Below are 24800 nucleotides of genomic sequence, written 5' to 3'. Positions count from 1 at the left end.
TTCCCTTCCCATTACTCTACATTCTGTTAAGCGAATGCTCCCTACGTGACACACCATACATACAACTGTATGCAACATATTGGAGGGACGGGCGAGGTACACAAATTAGCAACTTCTATATGTTTAAAGTAACAGTTAAAGTGATATGGACATAAAAGTTTTATATTATACAGTTAAGATTTTGGTGTGAGGTTTTTTGTTGTTTTTCTTTAATAGGAAATAAGACAGCTTGTGCCACCACTGCCATGCTGTTTTCTTTTTAAGAATGAATGGAGGAAGAAATACCCAAACCAACCACTTGCCCACATACCAGTTATGAGCAGATCCTTCTTCCCTTGGCAAGTTCTGGGTAATTTAAGCTTCTATAATAATTTTGAAAGGAAAACCAACAGCCAAAAAACCTTATCTGTGAACTGCTAATTACACAGTAATAAATCAAGCACCTGCTACAATTTTTTAGGATTTACTGTGAAAAACATCCTAGCAGTATCTTTGTTGCACTATTATTTCAAATAGCATCCTTTGCTACTTAGACCACTGTGCGCATGACCAGCAGCATTACTTTCCTTGTACTCCAATTCCCTGTGCATATTAAGCCGGCACTACAGCTAAAGCTCTCCCATCCTCCTTCGGCATCTGCCCATTCATTTCCATACAAACATTTCCCCTCCTCCTTGTGGTAGCAAATATTTGTGTAGCTGCAAGGGCAGCCCAGATGAAGGAACCAAGCTGGGTTAAAGCTGGCCATCCAAACCAAACTGTGGGCCCCGCTTTCTTCATGCTGCTGATGCTGGTGTTCAACCCAGGAAGAAAACTACTCCACATAGCAGCGAGCAAGTTCTGGTGGGTCAGTGGGCTGCGATAACTCAGTTCAAAGTCTATGAGTACCAAAACAGCACCAGGGAATTGCACCACAGCCAAAAATCCAGCTGAGTCAGGGGGCTTGGGAAGCCCAGGAGCCTCCCTCCCCTCCCAGCTTGGCATTTATACTCCCTGCATGGAGGCAAGGGGAAGATAAAATCAACTGTTTGAACAGTGACAGAACACTGGACTATGTCAGGCCATTTTGTACAGATTCATTCCAACCTAGAACAAAAGCCACATTAGTTTTAATGTAGAGCAGTCTTGTTCTTCATTAATGTACCCTAATGTAGAACTGTGATCTACCTGTAGCTGCTTAACAGCTTACAAAGCACAAGAGAAGGGGAAAGCATGGAAAAGGAAGAAGCTGCCAGGGAAGAATATAGCCATCCTTCTCACCAGCAAAGCAGCAACAGGTACTCATGAGATTACACCAGTGCATAGCTACATCTTCTCCAAAGTAAATGGGAACGTAACACTTAGATAGGCTCCTTGAGTCCATAGGAGAAACTGCTGTTACTCCAAAGGAATAAAAAGAAACCCCAAACTCAGCCAGATCATAGAGATGGGGATCTGTTATGTGCCTTGAACTCATATGACAGCAGAGCTCAAAATTAAGGGCATAACCCTCACATGGTTAGCAATACATTCAACTGCATAAGTACGGCTTCCGAAGGGGAACGGCACACAAGTTGGAAGAGTTAAGAAGCCACTAATCTACATCTGGATCTGGAACGCAAGAAACCTGAATGTCTCACTTCATGTAGCTATGTACTCCCATCACTGATCAAGGGATTATTGCAGCACTCTCATTCTTGCCTGTGCAACAAAAAACTTATGTTTTCTAATATTGTCAAGTGAGAAAGCCTAGCCACAGGCTGTACCAAAAGTCACATGCTGCTTACTGGTTTTCTAAGCAACTGAGGAAACCAAGCTTCTCAAATGTAAGGCCTGGTAAGTAAAATACAAACCCTTGAACAGGGAGTTCAAGGAATGTTTTCCACTTCTTATCAGGAGCTCAGAATAAAAAAGTCCAACCAACCATGAGTTTGTCTCCTAGGTACTTTCTACGAATCCCACCACTGTAAGTATACAAAATCTGTAGGACACAAAGATGTACTTCTAACAGCACGTGAAGAGAGCAAGCGCTACCCCTATAGCGCAGGAATGGCAATGAAGCAAAAGCAGACCAAGCTACAGGTAAGGAAGCACAGTTGGTTGCTGAAGCAGAAATCTAAACACATCCCCCCAGTCTACCTTGCTTCTCCTTTTGCTCCCCACGAGACATTTTTCAAATACATGGAAGGGAAAAGAATCTAAGGGGCTTTTACTGCTTTTCAAAACCTAAAGTAAAAGATACCCAATGCATGAGGTAAAATGTCTCTAAAGTTAAAATCTGACAACACTCTTCATCATCACACTTCAAATTTAAGTGTGGTTAGCAGAAACTCAACCTGAAACCAGTTAAAGCTTTTTGAGAACTCAAGCCGAACCATTCAGAGCATTCGGTTACAAACTGTTTGAGCTTGGACATGACAGAAGCATAAGCAAACGAAAAAACAGCAAGTTGTTCTTGATACATAATCTGAACAGTCAACCTTGAATAACAAACTTTTGAAGCTTACTGCATTACAACAAGTGTGAAGTACCTTTTAAACCACTTTGAGAAGCTGGGCTGCATTTTCTAACATGCTCTTCAAGGCAGCCTTTGAGAGTACTTGGCCTACAGAGCAACACAGCTGTATGTCTCTCTATAGGTTGACACAAGCCTGTACAAGGCGTGTAACCAACAGTTACCACCTGCTGACACATATGTAAACTGGATTACTTGGAGAATAAAGACAGATGAGTCCATCTAATGTATTTTATTTTACAAAAGGATTTCCCAACAAAAGAAGTACTCTCAGCTTTATATAAAAATTGCAAAGACAACTCCAAATTATTCTTAGTATATTCAGTATTTTCTACAATGGCTGTAATATATTTCTATCAACTGTTCAGAATGATCTGATGAAATACCATTTAAATATCTGTTCTTTCTTCACTTGAAATCTTAAATCAGAGAGCTTTCCTCCTGTGCACACTACGTTCCAGCGGCCGATTTCGCACGTTCTCCATCCCGCAGCGCTTCGCAGGACTCGGAACATCCACACCAAGCGTTATGTAATTTTTACATGATACGCTTCGAAGTGACAACCACACGTAATTCACAAAGGCGTCCTGACCACCAATACACCAATAACAAGCCAAGGCGACAAGGCGAGAAGCTGGGACTACCCCGAAAGACGGTCCAGGTGAAAATTCCTCTCCCCGCGGGGCGGCCGCCCGGCAGCACGCGGCAGGCGCAGGTCGCCCTGGCGCTCGGGCGAGCGAAGGAAGCGCGGCACTCGCCCCCACCGCGGGGCAGAGCCCCGGCGAGCGTCCCCGTAGACAAAGGCGGGACGGCGACACCCCGCACCGAGCCGGGCAGGTCCTGGCGGGACAGCCCGGTCCCTCCAGCGGCCCGCGCCGGCGGGTTGGGCGAGGAGAGCGTCCCCAGGCCTAAACCGGCTGCCGCCGCGTCCCGCCGCCGAGGCACGGCCGGGGGACCGGGACCGCCCGGCCCCGAGAGGTCCCCACCGCCGGACGCGCTGTCCCGGGGGAGCCAGGCCCAGGCCCGGCGCGCCGAGCCCCAGCGGCACCGGCCGCCGCTCCCCCCGCAGGGCGCCCGTTCCCCCCGCGCGCCCCCCCCGGGCCTCACCTCACCGGCGGGCGGCGCGGGGGCGGTCGGGAGGCGCCGGGCTTCGTCAGCGGCCGCCGCCGTATTTCGAAAGATCCGCCATTTTCACCCCGTCACCACCGCCCCCAGCGGCCCGCCCCCGCCGCACCTGCCCCCGCCGCAGCACCCGGCCGCTCCGCTCCGCCCCGCCACCGCCCCCCCCCCAACCCCACCAACTGTCCCGCCGCCAAACCCCGGCCGCTTCCGGACAGGCGAGGAGCGGGGCGGCGGCGCGTCCCGCACACATCCCCGCTCCGAAGGGGAGCCTGGCCGCCGGCCCGCCGCAGCTGCAGGGGCAGCTGGTCGCAGGGAGCAGCGGCTACGAGACCCGCCGAGCCAGCATCCCCGGCGGCGGCGGAGCGACTGGCGCGGCTGTCCCCGCAAGCCCGGGGAGGTCGGCGGGGCCGCTCGGGAGCCCGCCCCGCCGCAGGGAGCGCACCCAGCAGGGCCGGGCCTGCGCCTTCCCGGCGGCGAGCGGCTGTCAGCGCTCCGCCGCTCGCTCCCGGCCAGCGGAGCCGTGCCCGCGCCCCCTTCTTCCCTCTAACGCTTTCCCGCCCCTCGCACTCACCGGGCGGGCGGGCGCTCTTCCTCCTCCTCCTCCTCCGCCGTCGCCGCTACCTTTCTCCGTCGCCGCGCGCCCTCCGCGCCTCGCGCCGCCGCCGGTCCCCTCTCCTCCGCTACCGCGCCCGGCGGCCGCGGCGGCGGCAGCGCCCGCGACGAAGCCGCCGTGTTTGTTCAAAATCACGCGCCCCGCGCCATTCCCCCGCCGCATCCCATAATACTGCGCCGCGCCGCCCTGGCAACCACCGGCGCAGCGCCCCGCGCGCGCTGCCCCGCCCCGCGCTTCCGGGCCCGCCCCACCCCGCGCCAGGCGGCCCGCTTCCGGGACAGCGCGCGCCACGGGAGGAGGACCCAGCCTCGCCGCGCGCTGGGGCTGCTGGTGCTCGCGCCCACCCACACGCACGCGCGGCTGCAGACGCCTGTATTTCGCTCCCTGCGCGTGCCGCCCTGCGGCTCCGGGGCGCCTGCCCGGGCGTTATCTCCGCGGCCGGGCTCTCCCCGCGCGGGCGCTCCCCGCCCACGTGACCCCGCCGCGCGGCCGCCCCTCTAGCCTTCCCGCGGCGCGGCTCTCTATGGTAGGAGGAGGTCTGCGGCGGCCAGGGGGACGGCGGCGGGTGGGTGAAGATGGCGGCCGCGGTGAGGCAGGACCTGGCGCAGCTGATGAATTCCAGCGGCTCTCACAAGGACTTGGCGGGCAAGTGAGTACCGCCGTGGCGGGGCGAGGCGGGTGAGCGGCCGTTGGGGCGGGGGAGGTGGCGGACCCCACCACAGTATCCCTGGCACGCATACTCACCTCACAGGGCGAGGCGGCTCTTACCCAACGGCCGCGCTTTTTTTTTTTTTTTTTTAAAGTAAAAAGAAGGCGGGAAGAAAGATTTCACCAGGTGGTTCTGTCAGTTTTTTATTTATTTGTTTCTCCGCCGTCGCTAACGGCGGCTTGCAGTGTGCGGGCGGTGCCCTGGCGCAGGCAGCCGCCCGGGGCTTGGGCCCTCCGCCGGGGCTCCCTCACGCTTGCCGCCGCCCCTCAGCGCCCCGCTGCCTGCCCGCCGGCCCCGCGGAGATGGTGAGGCGGGGAAATTCGTTTTTCTCGACTGCTGTAGATGCATCACTAACTCCACCATCGTTATTATTGTTCTATATTTTCTATAGGTGGGTATTTTGGAGGGCAAACCTTAGGGTTTGAGCTACTCGCGGTGCAATGTGTCACATAGATTTTTCTCTCCCGCGAGGGTTCAGTCAGATGTCGGTCAGTCAACTGAAATTCGGCAAGTTCCAGTCCCGTTGCTTGTTTTCTAGAGGAATTGCTTCACTTGAAGGAGCGTCGTGTAAAAGTTTGGAAATAATCCCCTCAAAATGTGGCTTCAGTATGATTGTAATACTTCATCCGTGTTGCGCACACTGAGGTTGTGGCCCAGGCCAAGTTTAGTTAGGTTTATGAAGCGTGAAAACGGGAGTTGATATTTTTGCAGAAATTAACACTTAAAAACAGCTGTGCCAGTGCTCATGTCAAGTGGCCATAACGTTCTGTTTACCTTCCGCTCCCAACACTGTTCTCATTCTCATTGAATAAGGCATTTTGCACATTTGACTAACTTCATTAATCCATGAGTGATACAGTTTTAATTACTTTTTCTGTGCCCTATCCTAGGGATGTGGAATTTTTTAAAACCTTCAGAATTGCACATATATTCACAGATAACAAAATGATGAGCTATGTTATCTGAGAATCTAGTCCTGGGATTTAAAAAGAGCCAGATACCAACTTGAGGTGAATCTTCTTACATTTGAGTACAAACACTTTGGAAAATTGCCACCTTAAAGGTATAGAAAATACAAGCAAAGTTAGGACTTTGACATAGAAAGTAAGCAGAGAAACAAACAGTTAGTGAAAAAATGTGTCTTATGATTGATTTCTATTTATTTATTTATTTATTTTTAAATCTGTGGACAGGTATCGTCAAATATTGGAAAAAGCTATTCAGCTGTCAGGTGTAGAACAACTTGAAGCTTTGAAAGCTTTTGTGGAAGCAAGTAAGTGCATTTGGTGTAATTGGTTGCACACTTGAGTGAAGGTCAGAGGTCTGTGGGATTACGTATTTCTTAGTTCTATGTGAGGCTACATAAAGACATGATATGTTGATCCTGTTGGAACTCAAAAACAACTAGAAGAGGAACCATTGTTGCCACATTCAGAAGTTATAGGAGAATGGACTTGTAAGCTTTGTTAGTTATTATAACTTTCCAACCTGTCGATGTGACAGTGATGGAAGGTGAAAAAGTATTCTCTGTTGAATGCTAAAATTGATACTGAATGCCAAGCAATACTTAAACTAACAGCGTCCTTCTTCTCCCATCTTGAGTTTGCTTGAAAAATTGTTAAGAATAAATGCTTAGGATTTTTTTGTGTTGTATTGGATATTTGGTTTATTGAATACATCTATAAATGGTTGTATTTTTTGAAAGTTAAGAATAAACTTAGTGAACTTTGGCCTAAAGTTCTACTTTGTCCAAGATCTTTCAGAAACAGAAAAGTGATTCAGAAGGAAACGTCTCTCTCAACTATAAATCAAAGTGAGAAATTCATTATTATCTGTGAGGGGTTAGAACTCTGGTGACCTCTAGTGTAAACAAACAGTTTCAGAGAGAAAAAATCACCTTTTAAAAACAAAGAAAAAACCCCACCCTTTGCTTGGATACAGATTTAAAACCTTGAAATATTAAAATTTAATATAAAAGTAAATAATCACTTACAATGAAGGCACTGAGAAGCATTGCATCCATCTTGTTTTTTCTTCCATGTGTTGTCTGTGAACCAGTGGTGAATGAGAATGTCAGTCTAGTGATCTCACGTCAGCTGCTGACAGATTTCTGTACCCATCTTCCAAGTCTTCCTGACAGCACAGCCAAAGAAATTTACCACTTCACCTTGGAAAAAATACAGCCTAGAGTTATTTCATTTGAAGAGCAGGTGAGAGATCCGTGATGAGGGGTTTTTTGTTTGCAGGCTTGGCTTTGGGTTTTTTTGCTCTTATCTGCTGACTATTTTAAATCTTTAAGAAAGCTATTCAAAACAGATATTCCTACTTAAGAGTCCAATTTTGCATTCCTGTACATGCAAAACCTGAGCTAAATGCATAGTATTTAGGAAATGCGAAGAATACAGAATTTGTCTCTTCATCGGAATGCTGTTCATGTAATTCCTTTGCTACCAGAAAATGGCTTCTTACAATGAAACAACGCTTAAGCTACTGGAGGTACTATTGAGAGACAGACTGGTACTCCTTATATTGTTTTACCCAACTAATGGAACAGGCAGATTATGTAAAGAGAGAAGCCCTGACAAATAGCTTTTGTTTCAAAATAAATATGTGTGTGTGTGTGTTAGTATAATCATTTTACCAGGAAAAAATGTTATCTTGGAATCCCAGTTATCGTTAATTAATCAACATGCTGCAGTTCTTTTTCAGTTCAGGTCCTGGTTTTGTTTTAGGAGTATTCACTGTGATCTGAGAGTTCCTACAGAAGATATTTATATAAAAAGCCTTTAGGATCTAGTATTCAAGAAGAAAAGCAAGGGAGTTTGTGTCATGATTTGTATTTGCTTCTCTTTATGTTTTGTCTTTTTAAGCAGCTTTTACTCTTTAACTGTTTCTTTACTCAGTTTCTTTAATTGAACATGCTTGCCTATGTTATAAGGATTATGCATAAATTAAATCCAAGATTTGAGATGATTTCTTTTTTTTGCCCACACTTCTGCTTATAAAACCCAGATTATAAGCACTGATGTTTTTACCTGCTGACAGCTGCTCTACAAAGTAGAAGTGTGTGTGTTAGGATCTAATCATAAGTCACCTTGTTCATGTCTCATGGGCATGATATGAGGTATAACAGCAAGAAATAGTTTGTGAATCTTGGTGCTCCAGTTCTTGGAAGCTTTATTTCATCTTTTAAAAAACTTTATAAAAGGTTACTACTTACTGCTCCTTGAAGATAAGCTCCTTTGATTTTGTCACAAGTTTAAGTGGAAATGCATCAAATCAGCACTCATATTTAAAAAGCTTGGTATTAAAGCTTGATGCAGGAGTCTCACTCAGGACTCCTCATGCAGAAAGAGTTGCATGCTTGCAGGTTGCTGTGTCTGTAAAGCTGGGGTGTTGGTTGAGGGGATTAATGAACAAAACCAAATACTGTGAAAGTTAATACAGAACCATTCAACTTTCATAGCATTTACTATTGATTTTATTGTTGTTTAGGTCGCTTCAATAAGGCAACATCTTGCATCAATCTATGAGAAAGAAGAAGACTGGAGAAATGCAGCACAAGTATTGGTGGGAATCCCTTTAGAAACAGGACAAAAGTAAGTACTCTGCTAGACACAGTTCTGTGGTATTAAATACACTCGCTCCCCTTGTACTTAACTAGACCAGTGAGTGAGAATTTTGAGGTTGCATATTTTTCCAGAGTTTCAATAGTTCAGGCCAGAACCTACTGCCAGATGACAAAAGTATAGTATGATGACTGTACATTACGGTAAACAGTTCAGTGGGTCAGAATACTGCACCAGAAGTTTTGCATTACCTGTTAGTCTTGTTGATAAAATACTATCAGGAAGGCTATTTACCAGAATGCTTCTGAGGTTCTTGAAAGGTGGCAGTTCTTTCACGTGTTCACTTTTACAGTTCAAAATGAAGACGTTTGAAATTGGATACTAACAAATACAGTTGAGTTTTCTTGTGAGTTTTTGTTTGTGAGTTTGTGGTTTTGTGTTGCTTTTTCTTTGAGTGTAGAAACCTTGCTGTTCCTTTTCACTGGCTGTCCTTTCTGTCCTTTCTCTGTAGGCATATAAAGGATTTGCTGTAGGTTTAGCCTGTTTAGTGTCTATTTGTTCCAGTGCAAGTTTGCTTCTTAACTCTAGTGGCTCACCACTTAAGGCAAATTCCAGTCTACTAAAAGCATATTATTAGAGTACGCATTTGTGTCTCTGTAGACAGCATTATTTCTGCAGATGGTTGTAGGAGCTGGTTCTATATTAGCATTCATTTCAAATTTCCTTACTCTAAACCGAGAGCACTAATTTTCATATTAGGGAAGAAGAAAGCAGAGTAAAACAAATGTTGCCAAGTGCTAAAGAATTGTAATAGATGTTTAAAACAGTTAAGAGCAAGGGTAGTTGTGGAGCAACTCTGAGCACTTGATTTTCTGTTTTTCTACAGACAGTACAATGTAGATTATAAACTGGAGACCTACCTGAAAATTGCCAGGCTGTATCTGGAGGATGATGACCCAGTTCAAGCAGAAGCTTATATTAATCGAGCTTCCTTGCTTCAGAATGAATCAACTAATGAACAGCTGCAAATCCATTATAAGGTTGTCTTGACTTTATTGCTTTCTCTTTCTGAAGGTAGATGATTCCACATTGAGATGTGTTTATGCAGTGCCACTAAAACTTTCATAATGAGGAAAGAGACAAAGGGAAAAGCTTCTAAATGGTTTTGGGAGCTTGAGAGCTACATCTTAGCAATAATTAAAAAGCTCTATCCTTATGATATGGTGCTAAGTCTGTGAAGGTTCCTGAAATGCCAAATGTACTGATTGAAAAAAAAAATTTAGGCTTTAAAACATCTGAAATATTGTTGGAAATACTACCTACCTTCACCTTTGTAAATCTAAGAGGGGAGAAAAATCCAATATTGGATATTGGGGACAATGGAAGCCCCCCCCCCCCCAATAATTAAATAGTAAGTCCTATCCATAGAAGTAGCTGTAAGTCTCAAGTAGTAAAGTAACTGTTGACCTTTCTGCTTATTTGTGGGTTTACTGTATACATAAGTCGTACACTAATTTCTCAAACCATTTTAGTAACTGAGATGAGCAGTGATAACTGTAGTGCAGTATTACCAATCAGGTGTGGTGGTGTTTAAAATTTTACAACACAAAGCAGATGTGCCCTGAGCTGTAACTCAGGGTGTGGTGATTTTGGTTTGTTGATTTTCCCTTTTCTTCTTTTCTTCCCCTCTGTGCTATGTTTTAAAGTGTGCACTCATTTGAAAGTGTAAATATTTTCTGTAAGCATTATAAAAGCACAAAGGAAGGGAGAGAAGAAATATTGAGTGCTGTCAGTGGTTCTGAAAGGGAGAAGCAAACACTTGAAATGTGTAAGTTGCTACCTAAGTGCTGCTAGCTGTCAGTGTTGGTAGTGAAGGGGAAGCTTGCATAACTACAATATCAGCTGTACAATATTTCATTAGTCTTTGGCCTTTAGACATTTGCAGTGTTTAACATGTGATTAGTGCTGGGAAGTGCCCTTTCCAATGCTTTCCATAATACTTCAGCAAGAGCTTTACAAGTCAAGCTAATTATTTGAAGACACAGATTTCCCTAGGATGCAGCAGAGCAAAATTTATGGGAGTTGTCACTTGATAATGGGGCAATTTATACATACCTGTATTATGCAACCACCCCTGTTAGTTTTCTTTTCTGAAACAGACATTCTTTCTAGGTTTGCTATGCTCGAGTTCTTGATTACAGAAGAAAGTTCATTGAGGCTGCCCAAAGATACAATGAGCTCTCCTATAAGAGCATAGTCCATGAAACTGAGCGACTGGAGGCACTGAAGCATGCTTTGCATTGTACTATTTTGGCATCAGCAGGTAAAATACACATTATATTTTTGTGTAAAAGACCCAATGTATTTCATATACCCTGAAGCAAGTCAGCTGCTGGATTACTTGTGGGGAGGGATTCAGAATTGCAAATGTGATGTCAAAATTACCTGTTGGCATACTGTTAACTCAGAGTTGGATTAATTCTGTGTCTTTGCTAGTGATAAGGTGGCATTTTGGCTAAAGGTGCAAAAGAGTCAGTAGCAAACAGTGTTTTGGAACTGAACACAGCTGAGCTCCTTTGGTAAAGCTTTGTTGGTTAATTGCATGTATTGAGAAAAAAAAAAAGATTATAACTTTCTGTTGTTTAAAGACTCAATGATTTGTTGATTGCTTATAAGGATGATTCCTTACTCTCCTAGGACAACAGCGTTCTCGCATGCTTGCTACACTTTTCAAGGATGAGAGATGCCAGCAGCTTGCAGCCTATGGGATCTTGGAGAAAATGTATCTCGACAGAATTATCCGTGGAAATCAACTGCAAGAGTTTGCAGCTATGCTAATGCCTCACCAGAAGGCAACTACAGCTGATGGTATGTATTTCTTTAAAGCCTTGCAATGCTAGGTGTTCATCCACATGAGTTAGACTTGCTCAATGCAGTCAAGAAATGTGATGGAAAATAATTTAGTCTTGCTTACATGATTATTTTAAAATTATTTCCCAGCATATTACCCTCATGAGTGTAGCTTAATAGTAAAGCTTCTTAGCCATAGTTCATCTTTCTGATTGGCTATTAAGGTTTTGAAATACTGCTGTGGAAGATAATGTGTAAAAATGTTTCTGTGTCCATGTACAGTCCTCTTCACTGACAACCTGCAAGTATTTCTAACCTTGCTTCATACTTTGAGTCTGTCCTTTTGAGCTTCTCCAGTTCTAAGGCACTGTTACAAATAGGGTGCCTAGAAATATGTGACTTGCATGTAGGCTGTCAGTGGTCTGTGTGGATGATAAATTTATTTGAACTGCTTCCTGACTTGACAGGAAGATGACAGATAGTGAAGGGATGACTGGGACCTCACAGTATCTCCAAATTGTTTTCTGGTCCTTCTCGCTGACGTCTTACTAGCTCTGTTCTTCCTGGAACCTCTGAAAAGTGAGAAGTAATGTGAAGAATGACTTCACTGGAATTTTAAACATACTGGTCTCTATTTCCTAGATTAGAATAAATATTGAAGTGGAAAAATACATAAACATGAAATACCTCTTAATCAGGAAAACCTTCCTAGTGAACAATCCTCATTACTTAAGGGCAGCTAAACAACTGTGTAATCACAGAGGTGAAAACTGGTTAAAGGTACTTACTAACAATAAGCTGCAGCCCTTTCCTTGGGTCAGTTTGTTCTTTATTTATAACCTGTTCTTTTTGTCCATATAAGTTAAAGAATGCAAGTTAGTTGGTATTTAATAATATGCTTATCTTCAACTGGAAGTTAAGAGGCAAATGAGTTAAACCATTAAATCAAGAAGAGAGAGATTAGATGAGGGTTTATCACCGTACAAGCACCATAAGAGAGGTTAATTGTACCCCTAAGAGCTGTAATGAATTAAAAAAAAAACCCAACAATGATCTTTCCACTTGTCAAGCTAGGAACTGATCACAGGAGGTCAAACTCCCTCAGTTCGGGTGCTGAGTCTTCTGGCAAAACCAAAGGCTCCACTTGATTATTCTAGAAATTAAATAAAAGGGTTTAAGCTACTTGTCTCTAAAGTCAACCACATGCCATCCATTTTTATTTTTTTTTTTCACTTTCCTCTCTGGTATACCTTCTGCTCACTTTCCCCCTTGGGTGGAAAAAAAGTCTGCTCTACAACATAAACCAATTATTTCAATCTTACAGTAATGGATGTTTTTCTCATTTAACCCTAAGGTTCCAGTATCCTGGACAGAGCTGTTATTGAACACAACTTACTATCTGCAAGCAAACTTTATAACAACATTACTTTTGAAGAGCTTGGAGCATTACTGGAAATCCCTGCAGCTAAGGTATCAGTTTTCTACATCCTTTGTAAAAACAAGGAGCATCAGAGACATGAGAAAACAGCTGTGTTCAATATTAGGAAATAATGAAAACTTCCATACTATGAGGAAGTTTAAATATCTAGCACATCTTATGACAAGGAAAGGTACATGATGTGAAATTAACAATGGTGGAGTTAGATGCCACTGATAGTATGTCCAATCGTTTCATAATTTATTGTTGTCTGTAGGTTCCTCCCCTACCAATGCATGGAACTGTTGAAAAACCCACAAGGACTATCAAGTCGTAATAATTTTTAACTTCTTTTGGAATAAAAGTAGTTTCTAATATCTTTCTTCATTATTTCAGGCAGAAAAGATAGCTTCTCAGATGATAACTGAGGGTCGCATGAATGGATTCATTGATCAAATTGATGGAATTGTTCATTTTGAGAGTAAGTTTGACCACAGTAATATTTCTGTATGTTATTTTTTAGCACTATTCAGAGTGAGCTTTTTCAGTTTGCTGCCTTACAGGATAAAGAAATAGGTTTCTTACCATCTTCCATCTGAAGTGAGCTTGCTGCGATCAGGAGGTGGCAGAGTTTGCCATAATGGAGGACCACACTTCACCCACCCTCCCTGCTATGTATTTTCTTACCCCCAGGAAAATGTGAATTTATTCCAGCAGTCTACTTGTAGGAACAGGTTCACCAGGAAGTTTTCTGTTCAGTTCTACTTTGCAATGCAGGACTTATGCTTGTAACAGACAGCCAGAATCATTGTAGGTTTGGAATACAGAAATAAGCATGATGTAGCTGCAAGGAAGGCTTCCTCTGTGAGGTAGGTGAGGGCAGTGGCAGAAGAAAAGGTTACAGTTGAAAAGACATGGAAATTGCTAAGAAGCTAAGAATTAACTTTTGTGTGGGCTGGTTGTTTTGTGTTTTTTTGCAGCTCGTGAAGCTTTGCCAACTTGGGACAAGCAGATTCAGTCGCTGTGTTTCCAGGTCAACAACCTGCTGGAGAAGATAAGTCAGACAGCCCCAGAATGGACAGCGCAGGCAATGGAGGCCCAGATGGCTCAGTGACTGTGCAGCAGTTGTCTGAATGGAGGCAGTCAACTGCCTGCTGTGCTGGAAGAAGGGAACTGAGTAGGACTGTGAACCAAATGAATAACCCACTTTTATTTCCCTACTTTCTGCTTTCACTGTGGCTAAGAATTAGGTCATACAGTGTTTGGTGTGACAGTCCCCCAGTTCTCTTGAGCATAGAACGATGCTGTTGCTGCCTCTGCATTGCACTCTACTGTCCTGAAAGCTGTAGTTTCCACGCAAAAGCAGCTGTAATGTCTGCAGCAAGCTTTGGTTTTGGTTTATTTAATTTTACTTTTTTTTTTTCCCACTATATTGCTATAGCTTTGTAGCCCATTACTTCCTATGGTGCTTGTTCTGCTGTGAAAATGTAAGTGCCATGTTTCTTTTAGTTGTAATTATTCTAATAAAGCCTGGGATGAGCCACTTGGTTTAAGTGTTGTAGGGGCCTGTTGTTTTGTTTTTTTTTTTTTTTAACTTAAGCAATAACTTGAAGTAAGTTGATTTTTTTTTTCTGAATTGTCAGTTTCAGCTCCTCAAAAATGTTAAATGAAAGCCACCTTTTTTCCTCCTCCTCTGTTTATAAAATGCAAGCCTGAAATCTTAGCTGAAGGAAATACTGACCCTTCTCCCGCACTGGTGCGGGAGGGTACAGTCTTATCTGTGCTGAGAGATGGGGCAGAGACCAGCGTTCCCAAGAGAGCTTGTTGCACTGATGGTGACAGTGTTGAGAACATAGCACATGCCAAGTAAGGTAAGCCAAGCATGCTTTTTGTTTTATTTTCTAGGTCAGCATGAATTAATAATTTTACAAAATTATCCAGTGTTTTTTTGGAACTAGAGGTGTGACAAAAGACTTTGACAGGTAGGTATTCTGCAGTACAAAAAATTAAGCACGTGCAACTGGAGTGGCTGGAGAATACTGTGCCTATTACTTACATAATGAGATAGGATGATGAGGTGAAGGTCTCATGTGATAAGCAGGACTAATTTTAAATGCATATGCCCAGCAACAAAATGCCAAAGTGGCCCTTCTGATGTTTGTCAGTCTGGAGCTGTACACTATACATCTTTACAATCTGTCAGCTGTACATGGAGTCTTACTGTGCAGTTGACTGAAGAGGTTTCCATCAAGAGCTCATCTGGTAATGGAGAGCCAAGGCAGAGTTTCATCAATAGCTGTTCCTGCCCAGAGATTATGTTTCAGTTTGAGGTGATCTTGTTTAGGTTGTAATTCTAGCTTTAATGTGAATTACCTTAGTTCCTTTTTCATTTCAGTGAAGTAATAATACTGTTAATGAGTTTTCAGTCTGCGTTCATTGTAGTCTTTTTGTCTCAAGATCTAGAGGATGTTGATGTCTTAAGAGTGAAAGGTTGTGGTTTAATTCACAACTCAAATGCCTTCATTTTTGTTTTGCCTTTTTGTTTTTTAAACATGTTTATGCATTTATATTTGTATTGCTGTTGAGACTTTTAGAAAAGCCAGGAGCCTAGTGAAGAGTTCATCCATAAATAGTATGGACTTCTGTCAGCCTGGCAGGTGACGTTTCTGAGTCCCAGAACAACTGGCTAAGTAAGTTACAATGGCTCCCAGTTGGTAGCATCCTTGAGTTCCTCTGGGAGAGAGCGGTGACAGCAGCTGTGGGAGCAGGAAGGAGCTGCCCACCTCTTGACAAGTTTGCTGTAGAAGAGTAGAGGTGGAAGATTTTGCAGATCCTTATTACAGACAGAGGTTGAGTGTCTGTTGTCCTTCAGTATGAGCTGACATAATACAGCGTAAGGGTCTCCTGTCGCTAGAGTCAGTGCCTGGCACTCTGGATGCTCACCTCCAATACTCACAAAGGTCATCTGTAATACTAAATAGCCTCCTGCATTACCCTCTAACACAGCAGAAGTAAATAACTTATTTGCTACAGGAAAGATGGTGGTATTTCAGTAGATGGCAATAAAGGCCATACTGACCACAAGCAAGTCCTGAGGTGCACTGTACACATCTTTGCTGTGCCACTTTTTCCAAGGCAGCTGTGTCAGGACTCGCTTTGGCTGTTCATTGGATTGCTTCTTTTATTTCCAGATGACTTTTTTTCTTCTCAACTCTCCCAATTACTTCAAAGGCAACTATAGTGTCAAGAAGTATATGTAGACAATGTAAGACAGCTAGATACATAGTATCTAGTAATTACTCAAGTAGTCATCTAATTGGTATGAGCAGAAAAAATAAAGCATTCAAAAATTTGTGATTAGGGACATTGAAGTCCAGTGGGTTATTTCATAATTATAATGGAAACTTCAAATGATGTGGTAGATCTAATTCCCTTAACTAGTCATACCATTACAGCTTGAGAGTTGCAGTGTAAACTTAGTTAACAACTGTTCTACAGAGCATCAGACACCTTGTCTCATTTCTTTATGGAGTAAGTGCCTGGCTTATCCAGAAATTATTGCTTATGTTTTGACTTTGTTTATATTGTTTTTCCCCCGGGATACTTAAGTGACCCATGAAACTTACATTACTTAGGGATTTGGGGTTAAATTGGATGCACAAACTCTTACTTGTTGAATCCTACAAGGAGATGAATTTTTAGTTTTGCAGTAATGGAAATTTAGCCCTATTGCAATAAAATACTCATTAGCAAGATTTCACTCATTTCACTGTTCAGTCTGGGAGAAAAAAACAATTTCAGAACCATCTGCATTTGAAAGCAACAGTTGTAGAGGAAGCCGCCATTTCCCAAACAAAAAACAACCAACAAGGGTTTGCCTGGTACTGGAACTTTAACATAGGAAGGATAGCAGCCTGCAAATTTTATATTTGCTATTAGTAAGTACCTTATTTAACAGTCTGATAAAAGAAGTGAAGCATTTAGTGATATTGGCACTAGCAGAATTAATAGGCTGAGCTACTCTTTTTCTATTTCTGCTGTTGATGTTTAAAAAAACATGACAAACATTTGAGTCTTCAGAGGCTTTTATACTCTTATGTCCATTCTGTTGGAAACTCCATTCACTCAATCGTCTGTCTAGGTACGTACTGTGGATCCAAGCTACTTTCATACTTTTCAGTTCTTGAATTGCTTATAGAAGCAACAGAGTTGGATGACAAGGCAAACATCCCTCAAGAAAAGAATTCACAAGGCTTCAGGATGTCAGGCTCAGGGTGACAGCACATCACTGATCTTTCAAATAATTTTACAGCAGCAAGTACTTGCTATCCAATCAAATTCTGTAATACAGAAAAAAACAGACCATGCACACTTGCTATACTTATTACACATCTAGATCACTGAGTGGCAAGGTGTTTCAAAGCATCTTTACACTCCTACTCGGTAAGAAATTGTCACGTGAGTTTAGACTCAATTGTAATGTTATTCTTAACTATGTGAGTATTCTTGGATATTTTAGTCCAAGAGCATCAAAAAAGGATGAGTAAAATAGTGACATAAATAGTCAAGGATGAAGGGTATTTTGACCACATGTTTTCATGTAAGATTACTTACAACTTGCTCAAAGTGGTACTGGCTAAGAATTTTCTCTCCCTTCAAGACAAATGTGGACATAGTCAATATTAGTCGGGAGCCTCCTGGTTCTTAATTATCTTACAAATACTTTTTTCTATACTGAAAAGTGAGTCACATTGACTTCTGCACACAGCTCTTCTCTTGGGAGCATGCGCTTTGCAGATGGAGGTGTGCTTTGTAGGCCATTCATACATATCTCAATTTAGTGCATTTACTGCTTCACTCTGCTACTTAAGGGAGAAGACACTTCTAAAAAAAACCGTAACAGAGTGTGTTCACAATGGAGTATCTTTTCTTCCTGTGGGCCAGGAGTGACTTCTGGAAAGCAATACATAGATCTACGGAATATTTCTGAGAGGAGAAACCCAAGTGGCCAACTTTAGCCTCAAAACCAAGATGACCTTTGGTGATAAGTTAACAACATGTTGACAGGGCAGAAGTAACCCCTCTGAGCCCAAGTCCCACTGTCAGACCAGGTATCCTTCCTGCTTCAGCCAGGGCCTGACCTAATGCAGGAGCCAAAAGCAGCAGCTTCCCACTAGATGGAGATGTAAGCACGCATAACGAATGTAGAGGACTCGGCTCTTAAGGAAAACTAGCAGCACGTTCCCAGTTTTATTTTGTGATTAAACTGTGTTCATCCATAGCATGCACAGAAGAACAAACCAATCAGTCTCTGGGCCTTTTAGATTTCTGAGGCTTTACCTGTACTCAAAACATGTTACAAAGCTTGCTTCCCACATGCATGGCTTAGGTTGTACTTCAACTTATCGGTCACTTGGTACCAGAAAGTTTTCTCTTCACCAGCGTAGAAAGTGTAAGGAATTAAGAAACACTTAATGCAAAATGAGGGAGTAAACAGACTTTTTTTTGCAGTCTGAGTCAAAACAATATGTGATATGTTTTTAATTGTAGTGTGGGACTGATCTTGGGATTCAGGAGGTTTTGGTAGGTTTGCAATTTTTTTCAATAAAAGTTTAGTATGCTGAATTGCATTTATGTAGTTAAAGACTTCTGCAAAGAAACCTGAAAACAATGCATGTCATTGATTAGGAAGACAACACCAATGCAAATCCGTTATTTTTAAAAGCCTAGAGACTTTGCTTTACACATGATAAATGAGTTCTCTATGAAATGATGTTTTTATTCTTTGGAGTAGTTACTACTTAGACTTCGTTATTCATTGCAAAAGATAATCTAAAAGCAAAGTAAAAAAAGGTACCAGACTAAGAACGTTGAAAGAATAGGCAGCCCTGATTGATTCTTCGTGAGTATACAACATTAGTTTTATTACAACAGCATAAACTTGACATTCTGACTGATGATCTAAGAAAAAACAGGACAAGAACACTTCCAGAAAACAGTTTTGGGTTTGGTGGTGGTTTTTTTTTGGGTTTTTTTTTTTTTTTTTCAAAGATGCTATTGGAAACTAACCTGGACAGTTAATCTAGTATTTAGGCTCTCTGTACTGTACAGTTTTGCCAGACATTTGTTATTGCCTGAATAACTAGGCATATTCCTGTCATACTTAAAAAAATAATTATTCAATAGAATAGTAAGAAGATATATTCAAATAGCCTAATATTTCATTACTAGATGTAAATGTTAAGATCTGAAAAAAATAACCCCCCCCAAAGACACCTAGTGTAAAGCCTAAAATACATGAACTGATACACTAAGTTGAGTGTTTGCCTAGAACATACTACTATTAAGTACTAAATAAACCAATATTTATATTTACAACCTTTCTCCCCATTCTGCTATTAGTCTAAATCAAACACCTGTAAATGAACTCTTCCTCTTAAAACAAGACTCAGTTTTTATTAACCATGTAATAGTATCAGAAAAACCCAACAACCCTCACACATGGTAACAATCTTAACAATAGTTTACTACTTAAAAACCCCTATAGATTTATTCAAATTTTATCACATGTTAAACTACAACAACATATTACTCACCTCTTTAAAACCTGCAAATTCATAATATGACCTGAACGTTGTCTTTTCAAACAATTATTTGGGGGTCTCTCCAGCTGCTTTTAACTACTTGTGCCCCTCCTGTTAATCAGTGCTTGGCTTTGGGCCAAATTACTTTTAAGTTTATATGAGCTTGCAGTTTGTGCTAGATAGGGTTTTTCTTAGATTGTTCTTTTTTCTGTTTTGGAAAAGGGATAATTGGGCATTTTTTTTTAAAGTCTCTTTTTCATTATTTTCTTAGGGACTTTTAATGTTACATGAAGCTACTCAGTCATTTTTTTATAAAACTCTAGAAGAGAAGAATTTTCTTAGTGCTCTATGTATGTTGGTTTTTATATTGTTCAGTGTTGTTTTTTTGTAGGAATGGATGTTTATGAATTGGGAGCATTTTATGGTGGGACTTCAATGGAGAGTAGGTTGCTGAATAGTTTTAGATTTGTTTTTAGCTACCTGCATCTTTATCAGTGTGTTCATTATGTTTGTGGGAGAACTGAAAATGTGTTACTGATATATTTGAACATAATAGGAGCTCTGAAGGGTGAGTTTGTACATAATGAGGCAAGGTCTAAAATATTCAATCTACTCCACTCTTGGTTTTATTTAAGGAACAGTTTATTTTATCAACTGTGCTGAGTTGATTGAAGTGTACTTCAATTACATTGTTTGCCTGAAATGCTGCAGTAAGCTAGCTGACCATGTGTCTCACAAGCTTGGTGGCTTGTGTTAAACTTTGATGTTAGAGCAAAGAAAGCTGGGGTTAATATATATATACATATACATATATAACATTTTTTTTTTCAGTATTTGCTGTTTCTTGTTTTCATTAATGCAAAACGTGTTTAGTTTCATTTTTTGGTTAAATGGTAAGAGAATTTCTTTGCTCTATTTTTACTACCGTGGCAGTCCAGGTAGTTTTTTTGTTCTAATTGCTCTGTTACTACTGTGTTTTCCAGGGAGAACCAGGTTTCAGTGTCTTTATTCTGGGCGGAGTCAGAAGCGATGCATAGTTTCGTTTTTGCTTGTACCGTGCTATAAAGCAAGCAATTGATAAAATATTTTCACACCATAGCACATATTGAATGTTTGGAAACAATTGAGGAAAACATGTATTAACATTTATCACATAACTTAAGGTGGCGTCTGGTGTCATTATCTTTTTGTTGGCTTTCAAATGTTGCAAGCATCATTGCTACTGCTATACTTGAGGGTACATACGTGCTTCCATTTTTGTCTGTATGGGACTTCAGAGAACATATCAGAGTACCTAATCATTTCTGGATACAAAACACTGCACTGCTGCTGTGACTTTGCTTTTAAAACATGCACTGTGGTTACATACCTGAGAACCATTAAAACATCATGTAATGTTTTGCTGTAATTGTCACTGAGTATTTTCAAAAGCCAAGCAGCATGAAAACTGCATTCTCGAGCATCACGAAGACTGCATTCTCGAGCATATTTTACCTGTCTGGACTCCACTACTTATGGCCAGTCCCAACTATAAAATTAGAGGGAAATGGTAAAGTTAGCATTCTGTAACTGTTTCATATTGTCAAAATCCACTACCAGCTATAATTCTCTGCTGTGAAGAATGGGGAGTAGTTGCTTTCTATAGTTACTCCAATGCCTTGTTTAGCTCTGCTGGGTATGGTGTTTTTTTGTGACTCCTCATAGCCTCTAGCACCATAGGCAATAGTATGACTAGGGTTTTGTTCTTTGAATTACCGTATTTATTATGTGGTGTTTTTTTAAGTAGAAGCACTAGGGTTGGAAAAGTGATGGTGTAGGTGTAGTAGATACAGGGGACAAGAGGTACTCAACAGGAGTTTGTGATTTGCAAGGATTAGCTGTTGGGAGTTGATAGGATAAGAGTTAGTGAACTGATCCCCTTCTAGGTATTAAGGAATCTTTATCTACTGAGGGCTTTTGCTGGAAACAGCCTCAACTTGGCATTTCTATTTACAGTTTGCAAGTAAATAGATAATAGAATTATATTTGTGGATGCTGCATTACAGTGAGGGCAGACTGGTAAGACAAGACACTCTGGATGGAGGGGAGTTATTAATGCAAAATAGACCTTGAAATCGCTGCATGCAAATTAGACACTGGTATGTTAGTGTTTTCATTGCTTTTTAGCTTGCATATTGCTACTGGCAAAACCATTAAGATAAATAAGCCTGAAAGTTTGATACATGTGCTTTAAAAGGGATGTTAAAGCATTGGGGAAAGACAACAAAGTGTTGTTTGACTAATTTTAAAAAAGGCAAATACCTTTTAGGGAGGACCTGAGGAATATATGCTATTGAGTTCTTTCAGAAGTCCCTGGAGTGGCTGAGTTAACTATGCATTTTCTTCTGTGGAAAACATGTTTACTAAATTAGTGAGAGAGATGCAATAACAAATAGGTAGACATTGAAAACATGGAACTGTAATGAGAAAAGAAAGCAGCAGTTTCTAAGAGCAGTGATTAAACTCTGGAACTAACTATCAAGGGGAAAGGGTAGGTTTCCACTGTTTTGCTTTCTTGAAATCCAGACTGACTGTCTTGCTGGAAAGTAGCTTAGTCAGCTAATGTTGACTGAGTTTAGTCCAGAGGTAAGGGTGCAATTTAAGGATCTACAGGAGGTCAGACATGGTGACCTAATGGTCTGTTTAGGCCTTAAGCTTTTTGAAACTATTAAGTGATTTGAAGGTGAAAAGATTTGTACTTCATGAATTTCTGCACAGCAGCTGTGCTGCAGGTTCTAATTATTTCTACTCTGTGATACTTGTATTTGAGGCAGAGTGGTGTCGGGAAACAAAGAAAGCAAGTTAATAAAGTAATATCAACGTTAACCTTCCATGTAGACCCTAAAGTTACATTTCATTTTCCAATAAGGTAATCATGGTTAATCTGAAAGTGTGACTTTAATGAAACACATTAATTTGAATTCCTTCATCAAAAAGTGGGCTGCTACAGTACACATTGCCACATGTGAAACTCTTCTTTTTTTTTTTCTTTTTTATTTTTTTCTTTCTCCCTGTTGTTTGCTGTAGTTGAGTCAGGAAAATGTTTTTCACCTCTGGGCAGCCTTATGCCACATGCTTGCTTAGAAGTGATTTTACAGTTTTTAGTTTTTCACTAGTCAAGGAAGTCTGTGGGCCTGGGAGGAAAGAGGTACCTGGCTTCTCTCCCAGTGGGTGCTCAGCTGAAGGAAATGGACTGTGCTTTTCTGTGGGAAGGTGTGGGCTAACCTGAACACACGGGGCATTGCAAGCAATGTGGAGGTTAGGCTTTCTGGAAGGAAGCTATTCTTGCCTTGTGAAGAACAGACATAGTTTCAGGCACTGTTGTGAGGAGTTAAGCAGCCTTGGTGAACATAGGTCCCAGGTGATGCCCTGGAAGGGTTATACTATGTTAAGCTGTTACCAAGTACTAATGAACAAACAGAAGCAACACGGCTGTGTCATTGGTTTCCAGGCTAAGAAGATGAAATGAAAGGGGAGCCAGGATGGAGCCTGGGGTGTGCTTGTGCCAAGAGCTTGGCAAATACTTGCATCTTCCAGCAGTGGTAGGATGTGTTCTTCTGCTTGGAGGCAGGATCACCCCTGTTGTTTTCAGTTCCCTCCACTGATGGTTTGAGAGTGGTGGTATCTAAATCTGTGGGATTTTGGCCTCGGCAAATAATTTCTTGTTGGGGGTATGGTCTTTGGTTTCAAAGCACTTTTGGGATATCCAGGCCTTTGGCTGAAGCAGTAGGGCTGTTATCAAATAACTGGCCATCTCTGTGCATGCTTTCAGGCACAAGCCATGGCTGGCTATGGAGCGCAGGTACCTTTGGGTGGGTTGGGCGATAGCTGAGTGATGGCATTAAGGGTGTCAGTGGTGTCTGACTGCTGGTCTTATAGACACCTGAAGAGGCAGAACAACTACCAAGCAGCAATGCTTGAAGAACTAAGTATGCCAAATGGGAAGATACATACAGGTACATGAGACTTGAGTTGCTTCTTGCAGGAGAATTATTAAACATGGGTGAGAAGCTAATAATACTTGTGCCTTGTCTGCTAGTGAGGGCTAGTGAATGACATTGACATCTTATTAGTGATGATGAGTGACAGAGCTGGATACTTGGGGAAAATGAAAAGGCAGGTGGGTGATTTTCAGATCAGTCTTCCCCACCTCATGTGTGGGGGGTTGTTAGCAGAATGGTAGGGTTGTTCAGAAATGCCTTCTGCTGTCAACTAGAGCCTGTGGCATTTGGCTTAGTCTTAACATAATTACAGATAGTGTTGCTGGTCATGAAATTGTGCAGCTGCTCTTTAAAATTCCATCAACGTGCTGTCTCCTGGCATTAATGCAGATAGCCTTTGGGAGCCAGATTGGTAAAGGACCACTAAAGGAGAGAGATTAGATTATCAGTTGTAATTCTGCATCACACTGGACTCTAGCATAATTTTTAATTTAAAAAGGGTAACTGACAATTCAATTACATTTCCTGGCGTGCAGACAGTCAATTTCATAGCCAGTTGTTCCTCCTCTCTCTGCCCAAGGACAGACCTGGTTTTATCCTGATCTTGCTTTTGATGCCTTGTGACCATTGAATCTCATTGCCAACCTGCTTTGTGCACAAGCCTGTGTTGAGGAACCCTAGTGCAGCTTGTAGGGCAGTCAGCTTGGAGCTGCTACTGGTAGGAGGAGGTCTGGCAGAAAACTGCCTGGATTGTGTTAAAGGGTTATTACAAACCTGTCCATCCTGTGCTCACACCAGGCATTGGGGATGTTTAGGTGTGTTTATGCATGTGGGAGCTGGGAGGGAAGTAAGGTCATGGGCAGAATTGCAGGTGATAAAAAGGAAAGTTGGGCTTGCTTTGTATATTTACTGTATTTGATGGTTTTAGGTAAGGCTTTTGAGGACAGATTCTGTACTCTAGTGCGCACAGAGTAAGATGGCTTGATTCCCACAGATGGCTGTTTCTAGGCCTTTCTTTCACTGAAATACTGTAATTGCTGTGTTGGTTTCCAATGACTTACTTTTACTCAAATGTCTCACTAGGAGACAGATACCAGCCAGCTGCTGTCTGCTCCTGAGGGTCTAAAACAATTATGTTACTTAAAGGAGAAGATGGTTCAAGATGTTCCATGTGCTCCTCCAAGGTAGTTATTTTGTTTCCCACACTTGTAGAGTTGTCAGGCATTTTCTTCCTTTGTTGACATAATGCAGTTGCTTCTGGCTGCTATCAGCATCATTTGTGGTATTAGCTTGTATTACAATGAGAGAAAATCTATGCATCTGGCTAGTTCTTCTTTCTCACCAGTACATAGTAACCAATTCCTAAGCTGCTGGGGCTGGCAGGGCAAATTGTTTCATTCTCACAAAAAGAGATACATTCTGTTTTGGTGGGAAGCCCGTTGTACTTAGTTGGATTGATTTT

At 42.0% G+C, this 24800-nt stretch overlaps 2 protein-coding genes across 5 annotated transcripts in view; one reads left to right on the top strand and one right to left on the bottom strand.

Moving 5' to 3' along the window:
* LIN54 (lin-54 DREAM MuvB core complex component) overlaps positions 1-4422 on the bottom strand; it is a 41524-nt gene extending 37102 nt beyond the window's left edge. For 3 of the 4 annotated variants that reach the window (XM_040583352.1, XM_040583372.1, XM_040583366.1), the window contains exon 1: positions 4188-4422. The gene's annotated coding sequence lies outside the window, so the exon portion shown is untranslated. Of the gene's footprint in view, positions 1-3601; positions 3698-4187 lie in introns of those variants that run through there. The other variant, XM_040583360.1, reaches the window with a different exon arrangement.
* A 266-nt stretch (positions 4423-4688) lies between these two features.
* On the top strand, positions 4689-14324 carry COPS4 (COP9 signalosome subunit 4). Its single transcript, XM_040583386.1, has 10 exons — positions 4689-4878; positions 6132-6211; positions 6997-7148; positions 8434-8537; positions 9394-9547; positions 10680-10830; positions 11205-11375; positions 12712-12827; positions 13171-13255; positions 13755-14324. Exons 1-10 carry the CDS (start codon positions 4805-4807, stop codon positions 13886-13888), a joined length of 1221 nt encoding a protein of 406 aa, XP_040439320.1. The 5' UTR covers positions 4689-4804; the 3' UTR covers positions 13889-14324.
* The last annotated feature ends 10476 nt before the right edge of the window (positions 14325-24800 follow it).

The sequence above is a fragment of the Falco naumanni genome, chromosome 1 (assembly GCF_017639655.2).
Source record: "Falco naumanni isolate bFalNau1 chromosome 1, bFalNau1.pat, whole genome shotgun sequence".
Classification (NCBI taxonomy): Eukaryota; Metazoa; Chordata; class Aves; order Falconiformes; family Falconidae; genus Falco; species Falco naumanni.
Note: the sequence above shows the minus strand (reverse complement) of the source record. Positions and strands in the feature narration are given on the sequence as shown.